The following is an 8,472-nucleotide window of genomic DNA, read 5'->3' on the forward strand; positions in this document are numbered from 1 at the left end:
TGAGCAATAACGTTTCAGTGGGAAGTATTTAATGTTGCCAATTTAATGCAAAGGAGATCATTAATTAATAAACAAGATTAGATTAAGATAATAAACAAAAGATTTAGAGTATTCATTGTCGTTTTTTGACCAATTCAGCGCGCCGCGGCTCGGAAGAGGACAGCTGGCAGCCAAATGCAGCGGCTTCAGACAAAACACGCTGACAACTCAGTCTTGTTATTTTAATAATGACAAAAACTTACGTGAGATTAATGTATTTTGTAAGATGTATGTTTTATTTAGATTTTTATAAAAAAATATTAATTTTTATACTAAAAATATTATTTTTTTATCGTCAAAGAACTTCCACAAATAAATAAATACATATCCATGATCTCAAGAAGCCCACTCAACGTGCAAGCTGGGCATTAAACAAATTTCAACCCTCCACCTGAATTTTTGTTCTCTGTTTTTTTTTCCTGCCATTGTCGGAGCTAGAATCCGTAGATTTACTGCCAATCATCGTTGTTCTGCTTCGATTTCTGCAGTTGACGGTGTCCCGAAGTTCCGGTGAGTCGTCGCACCTGGGATTTTGCAGGAGATATTAACCGGAGGGAGTTGCGTAGACAATGTGGGAGCTCCGGTCAGTTGCTTGCTTGTTTTCGGTTCTCCTGGTTTTCTCTTCTGCGGCGTTGGTTGCTGCTCAGAGATCTAAATGGAAAACTCTAAGAGGTATGAGATCTCCATTGTCTGTCACTGTCCTTTTGTTTATGTGAGCTTTATTTTTTTGTCCTCTTAACGTGAAGGAGCGAGGCTAGAGTGAATCCAGGTGTTTGTGGAGTTTTTGTTCTTGTTTCTGATGAAACGAGGGGAAATTTGTTAGTTGAGCTGGGGATTTGATTCATATATCGATTGCTGTTGTTGTTGGTGTGCGTGTGCTTTTGTGTGTGTGTGTGTGTGTGTGTTTTTTTTTTTTTTTGCCCCATTTGTTTCCACCATTATAGGTACGATTAAAAAACATGGACTTTAAATTTATCTTCATTTTCTGCTTCATAAATAAATCCTTTTTTCCGTCAACTTGAGAATGGTTGATATTAAGTTTATTTCTTTATGCGGGCATTAGTTTTGTCATTGTCACATCTATAATTGGAAACTGGAACAAAATTTGTGACGCTTCAGAAAATTATTTTTTTATGTTAGTATAGATAGTTTTCCGAGGCAGATAAATTTCGACCTGAATAAAAGTCACCTTCAAATTAACGAATTCCGTTAATTCAGATAATCATATTTTGATTCCAATGTCCTCTTTCTATGATTCATAAAATGGAGGGTCCTCAAGTCAGATAAGTGAAACTTGTCTTCATGGAGTCCGGCGGATTGTCTGCGAAATGTAATTATTCTGTTAGTGTGCGAATTAAAAATTCAACGCATCTTTCTTTCATGGACAAATAAAATTAAAAAATCGATGATTTCAAGATTCGGATTTGGTTCCAGGGTAACTGGGAGTATGTATATTAGTAAACTAGCTGTGGCAGCTTGTAAAATCTCTGTTCTCCCCAGTCTCTCATCTTTGCTATTTGATCATCCTCTTATAGATGTTAGTTTGCACTAACTTATGTATCGGCTATGTTGTGGCAGGAGATCAACCTTTGGTCATTGCAAGAGGTGGATTTTCTGGGATACTCCCAGATTCCAGTTATTCTGCGTATACACTTGCGGTGCAAACTGGGTTACCGAATGTGCATGTATGGTGTGATGTCCAACTTACAAAAGATGGATTTGGAATCTGCTTTCCAGATATTATGCTACAAAATGGTTCGGACATTGTAGATGTTTACCCAAAAAGTGTTAATACCTACACTGTTAATGGGAACTCCATGAAAGGATGGTTTTCTGTTGATTTCACCCTTAATGAATTAGCGTCTGTCAATCGTAAGTTCGATTAGTCAGTCACCTATATGTTTTACATTGTCTATTTATTACTGCTGATGTTTTGGGCTATTTTTTTTTTATGTTCTACGCCAAAATATTATGCCAAGAATAAAGTACCAATTAATAGATTTGTAAGTTAGATGTTGTGAAGTTATAACTTATAAAGACTCTTTGATGCATGGGACAGTGGTACAAAGGATTTATTCTCGGCCGCCAAATTTCGATGGTACACAAATGCCAATGCTTACAGTTGATAAGGTGGTTAACCTTACAGCTCCACCAGGATTGTGGTTAAATATTCAGGTAGATGAAATTGAATCATTCTTGATTGCAAGCCTAATTTATATTATTTTTATTTTGAAAGTTCTAATTTTTGTTACTTCACATCAAAACCTTGTGCAGCATGATATATTTTTCAGCCAGCGTAATCTGAGTATGAGAAGCTTTGTTATTTCTCTTTCCAGAAGCTTGATCATTAATTATATTTCGTCTCCGGAGGTGAATTTCCTGAGAAATATTGCAACGAGATTCAGAACTCCGCCACCGAAGCTCATATTTCAACTTCTGGGGCGTGATGATGTGGAGCCTTCAACTAATCAAACATATGGCTCCTTCTTGAATAATCTTACATTTATTAAAACCTTTGCCTCTGGAATTCTTGTTCCTAAGTCTTACATATGGCCAGTGGACAACAGTCTATACTTGTTGGAATCTGACCCTCTCGTGCTGGAGGCTCATAAAGCAGGTCTCGAAGTTTATGCATCCAATTTTGCGAATGATGCATATTTGCCTTACAATTACAGCTACGATCCTGTGGCTGAGTATCTTTCCTATGTTGACAACGGCCAATTTTCGGTTGATGGTGTGCTGTCTGACTATCCGATTACTCCATCTGCTACCATAGGTAAGAAATAGTCTCAAATAAAATGTGTGATGTTCTCAAAGAGAAGGTGCATTAAGCAAAGACTCTCAAAAGATCCATATTCTTTTGGTTTGCTTAATTTCACATGTTAAACATTAGGACAATTTTTACGTGATCATAATCTGCTATCTCAACTTCTGCATCATGGCCCATGGTCCTGCTTTTCGAAGTGCATCTCTTATACATTGTGATCAGCTATTTGGAAACAATTTTTTTCCTGGTTCTCCACTTATATTTTGTCTGATCTAACTGGGGATTTATTTTGAAGTTTCTTATTGTGCTCTTTTAGCAATTTCACTTGGGACGAACTGCAATTTTCCTATTCTTCAATTGGTAGTAAAACAAACCAAAAAAATCGAATAGAAAAAAGAGATTTTAGAATCCAATATATGCTTCTTGACTCGATTGCATACCATTTCTATCTCGTACAATTCTTTGATTAGCTGATATTTTCCGGGTTGATGAACCGCAACTTGATGCTAATTATGACACAGAGTGAAACTTTAGTAAATGTGATCTGCACCATGAACAATGGAAAAAATAATATACAACCATTCAAGAACTTCAATACTTTTGGATTGGAAGAAATCAATGCCATGTAATATCAATTTACATAGAGATAAAGCGAGCTCGAGATTTAAAGTTAGGGTTTGAAATTCAAATTAAATAATTCATGAACTGTGTAATAAATAATGTATTTCATTGATGGCCTAATTAAGTTATTTTATGACTCTCATTCTTGCTTGTTTCTTGTAAAGTTTTCGGATTTAATTATTTAGTATATGTTATGGGTGCAATTAATTAGCTCGAAAATTGAAAGATTTGGGTTTGAAATTCAAACTATTTAATTAATGGACTATGTGTAATTATTTCAATCAGGGGCTAATTTAGTTATTTATGGCCCTCATTCCTGATTATTTTCAGATGTAATTATTTAGTAAATGTTATGCGCTTGATTAAATCTTATTTTAAGCTCATTTAGCAGCTACACATAGAGTTCTATACCTGTGGAAGGCGCTTAGGTGAGAATTATGAAAGATCATATTTTATGATTCTCTTATGTTAAAGAATTTAGAAAAGGTTAAAACCTTCATTAATTCCATCGATACCTAAGGTTTGTGCTTTTAATCGAATTTAAAGTTTCGGGTCCTACTTCAACTCTATCCTATATTTTTGTTCTTGTTTGTTTTGCTTGATTTTTAAGCCCTACGCAAATAATGTTTTGAAATATGTTTCTTGTGATTTATTAAATTGAATTTACAAAATAAACTTCAAATCGATGTTGCTTGTGGCTCGTACTGTTTAGAACATTAAATTTGCATCTCCCAATTTAGCAATCTTATTATTTTCTCTTTTGGTGTTTGGATTTTTCATTGCAGATTGTTTCTCACACACGGGCAAAAGTGCTGCAGTGCAAGGTATGCATTTATACTTGCATTTCTCTGGTATCCAGTTGAAAATGTCCTTTAGATTTCACTAGGTTTCTGCATAATTCATGTGCAACTTTTGAGCTGTCATTATTGATAACATTGCTTTACCCTGCCATTATTTCAGCAAATATTTCGATTATCTCATCTGAGGGAGCAAGTGGGGACTATCCTGGTTGTACTGACAAGGCATATAACAAAGCTGTATCAGATGGTGTAGATATACTTGATTGTCCTGTTCAAATAACGAATGATGGGATACCTTTCTGTTTGGGATCTATCAACCTCAGAGACAGGACAAATGTTGCTGAGTCGACCTTCAGTAGCTTTGCAACAACTAACCCAGCACTTGGTATTACGAATGGAATTTTTGCTTATAATCTCACATGGAGCGAAATCAAGGGCTTGAAGCGTAAGTGAACTCGTGACTGATTTAGTGTCACTGCAAGTTAGCTAGAGATAATATACATACTTGCATACGGGATGGCGGACTTCAAAAGTTACCAAGTTATTTAGCTTGTGGGTTGTTTTCAAACCGTCAGTTATGTAAATGTTTCCCATGAATCGAAAATAGGTAGAACTTAGTTACAACCTTGAAAACGGCAATCATTTTGTTTGATGTTTGCACCAGATTTGAGATCCAAGGAGCATATGATGCTTCATCAAGAAAATTGTCCACTTTTTAGTTGGATTAACTTCTACTAATTATAAGATTTATCAGTTACTAGAATATCCAAAGATATCGGCCTGTCTTAGTTTTCATAGAAGGACGCATGTGTGAATTTTCTCAAAGGCATGTTTTCTTTGAATTGCAGCTGCTATATTCAATCCTTACACAAATTTCTCGCTGTTCCGAAATCCAAGAGCCAAGAATGATGGGAACTTGATGCAGCTGTCTGATTTTCTGGCATTTGCAAGTAATGCATCTTCTCTATCGGGAGTCTTGATCAGCATAGAGGTGAGTGTGATAAAATAAATGGTGCTGGATCTGGATCCGTGTTTTAACGCTTCTATCGGATTCAATTTTTGAAATACAAAAATAATCTCTTGTGAGCAAGTTAATATTCTTCTTATTAGATGTTTTATTAACCCGCGTTGAATTTGGAAAATGCAGTCGCTAAGCAATGTATTCCATAATGATGCTTAACATAGGCTATACTCTATAGTAATATCAGATCTTTATCGATGAGTATATAGAGAGATTATGCGAAATAAATTTATCATTAATTAAATAAATAATGTTCCATCCAGTAATCTTACAAATTCACAGCCACAGATTGACTTGTAAGTTGTAAGGCATTCACTCCTAACATAGCCAATATGTGCACAATGTTTTGTGAAACTTTAATGCGCCGAAGAGTCCTGACTTTTTCCAAAAAATAACTACTGTCTCAACGTCTTTGTTCTTTTGCCCATGCCTATCTGAATTTGTTAAGTTTGTAAACTATCATTCTTGTGGGTTTATAACTTGATTTATTTGGAGGGGTACAATGACTTCAATTTTTACTATTTTTCTTATTTAATTAACTCCGACTCTCCACTCTAAGCAGAAAACTTTTCTGTTTTGACTATAATTCTGAGAAAGATGGCATTTCATTTGTATTCCTTCGAGCAGAATGCTGCATATCTAGCTGAGAACCTGGGACTAAGTGTAACAGATGCAGTTTTGGATACTTTGAGCAAATCTGGTTACACCAATCAGACAGGCAAGAAGATCATGATAAAATCTAGCGATAGTGCAGTGCTAAAGAAGTTCAAAAGCAGCAGTGATTATGAACTTGTTTACCACGTTGACGAGGATGTTCGCGACATTTTGAACTCAACTATTTTGGAGATAAAGAAATTTGCTAGCTCTGTGGTCATTAGTAAAAGATCTGTCTTTCCAACCGATCAGGCCTTCCTCACGGGTGAAACAAATGTTGTTCCGACATTGCAGGCCTTTGGTCTCCCCGTCTATGTCCAATTATTCCGAAACGAGTTTGTATCTCAACCATGGGACTTCTTCTCTGATGCATACGTGGAGACTAACCAATATGTTTCTTATATGGGGATTAATGGTGTCATCTCCGACTACCCTGGTACCGCTGCTAAATACAGAAGTAAGTTCAACATTTTATGCGTATATTTCTTCTTCTTGTTTGTTAGAGGTCGTGATTTTATCATGTTACATTTTCTCGAGTTCAAGAAAACAAATCACTTTTCATATCCATCATATTTATACCGGATACATATATTGCTAGTAAATGCTTGTGTTTCTTCATGTTCATTAGCATTTGCATACAACCATTATGATTAACATTATTCTGGCTTTTTTAATGAAATTGAATTCATTGACGGACATAGACAAAAGTATATATCATCGTGGCATTCAAGAGTTTAATGGTTAAAATAAATAAAGCGATTATATTATACAGCAATTGTGAGTTTGTATGTATGATCCCTTCTGCGAATATTTGACATCAGTCGAATCGTGATCCTGTGCAAAACTTGTTATTGCTTCTCCTGCTGTTAGAGAATCTGTCATGCTCTGGCTCAACTGAGTGGGGACCCATCTATGTGAGATCGCATACAGTAGACTCTGTTAGTATATCTCGCGTTTGTTCTCGCATAACCCAGGTTAATAAAATGGCCTACTGTACATACTTAAAGTCCTTTATTATTGCCTTACCAATTTTATTTTATTTGACTATGGCAATCACTTTAGAGTTTCTTCCACTTTGAATTGAACTTTTTTGTCTGGTTTACAGGAAACAGATGTTTAGGGTATAAAGATTTACCCGTGTACATGACTCCAGTCCAGCCGGGAGGCCTTATCCCACTTATGGCAACTTTACCTCCAGCTGAGGCTCCAAATCCAGTCCTTACCGAGGGTGACATCGCAGAGCCTCCTCTAACTCCTGCCATAAAGCCCCGGGTCGTGAACAATGGTGATGGTTCTACGGCACCTGGACCGACACCCCCACAAAATGGGCAGTCTTCTGTGGTGGCCAGCATGGTCTTGAGTGTCATTGCTATTCTTCTTGCAGCTACTGTGCTATCCTGAGATTATGAACGACTATGGAGCATCGAGCCCTGCCTATTTTATGTTTGATGCTGTTGAGCTTTTCACATGGCTAGTGAACTCAGTTGATCGTTTCACCTGTCGATCGATCTTGTAGGTATTATGGTTTTTGGCCAACATATTTGATTTAATTGGATATCTTCTTAGGTAGGGAACGAAGTTGTTTAATGTGTGATCATGGATGTTAATTGTTCTTCCTCTGTGGATCTTGTTACCCCCTTTGTAAATTTTGTATTAATAATTGATACTGTTGTCGTTTGGAGTATATTCTACATTCTATCTTTTTTTACCCTCCTTCACAATTTCTTCATAAAAAAAATTCGAAATTTCTTCATAAAAAACTAGAATAATAATAAATAGGATTAAGTCCCCAACACCATATATTAGAATTTGAACTTTCCGGCTCACTGTTGATTGTCCCACATCGGTTAGATAAATAACCTGGGAGTTGTATATATGGGCTTGGACAATCCTCCCCCCTTGAACTAGTTTTTGGGGTTGAGTTAGATCCAAGTTCCAATCTTAACACTCACATGTTTTGACATTTCAATTTTCAACTCCTTGACCTTTATAAGTAAAAAATAGGTATATATTGTTGAAAAGATGACATAAATTTAGGGATCATAGATTCATAGGTATCAATAAATTTAGATTTGGTATTATTTATGGATTATGTCTCTTGTGAGACGGTCTCGCGAATCTTTATCTGTGAGACGTGTCAATCCTACTTATATGCACAATAAAAATTAATACTCCTAGCATAAAAAGTAATATTTTTCATGGATGACTAAAATAAGATATATGTCTCCAGAATATGACCCGTGAGACCGTCTCACACAAGTTTTTGCCTTATTTCACAGAATATGACCCGTGAGACCGTCTCACACAAGTTTTTGCCTTATTTATGAATATGTAAGACATGAAAATTACAATGAGAAATATAGGTACATATCATTGAAATTATATCACAAATTTAAAATACCAAGTAAATCAATTTAAATACGTAACTATAATTTTCGGGTACACAATGTCACAGTATTTATTTCGATATTTACATATCGTTGAAATTATGGTATAAGTATACTTACCAAATTACTCAGATTGAGTATGCACTGATATTTTTGGGTACAAAATTACAATAACTATTTTGG

The 8,472-nt window shown here is 35.7% G+C and overlaps 1 protein-coding gene across 1 annotated transcript; it reads left to right on the plus strand.

The window, feature by feature from the left end:
* The first annotated feature begins 383 nt into the window (after window positions 1-383).
* Window positions 384-7,610, plus strand: LOC142549040 (glycerophosphodiester phosphodiesterase GDPDL3-like). The gene is made up of 9 exons (XM_075657779.1): window positions 384-711; window positions 1,618-1,911; window positions 2,099-2,214; window positions 2,314-2,815; window positions 4,213-4,251; window positions 4,388-4,672; window positions 5,076-5,218; window positions 5,876-6,359; window positions 7,008-7,610. Exons 1-9 carry the CDS (start codon window positions 609-611, stop codon window positions 7,301-7,303), a joined length of 2,262 nt encoding a protein of 753 aa, XP_075513894.1. The 5' UTR covers window positions 384-608; the 3' UTR covers window positions 7,304-7,610.
* The last annotated feature ends 862 nt before the right edge of the window (window positions 7,611-8,472 follow it).

Source organism: Primulina tabacum, chromosome 6, assembly GCF_025594145.1.
Source record: "Primulina tabacum isolate GXHZ01 chromosome 6, ASM2559414v2, whole genome shotgun sequence".
NCBI lineage: Eukaryota > Viridiplantae > Streptophyta > Magnoliopsida > Lamiales > Gesneriaceae > Primulina > Primulina tabacum.

Bases quoted from the DNA above. Each gene is read 5' to 3' on its own strand.
- LOC142549040 (XM_075657779.1), top strand. From the start codon at position 609: ATGTGGGAGCTCCGGTCAGTTGCTTGCTTGTTTTCGGTTCTCCTGGTT. The intron at 2,215-2,313 runs GTAGATGAAATT...AACCTTGTGCAG, and splicing joins GATTGTGGTTAAATATTCAG to CATGATATATTTTTCAGCCA. The intron at 5,219-5,875 runs GTGAGTGTGATA...TCCTTCGAGCAG, and splicing joins GAGTCTTGATCAGCATAGAG to AATGCTGCATATCTAGCTGA.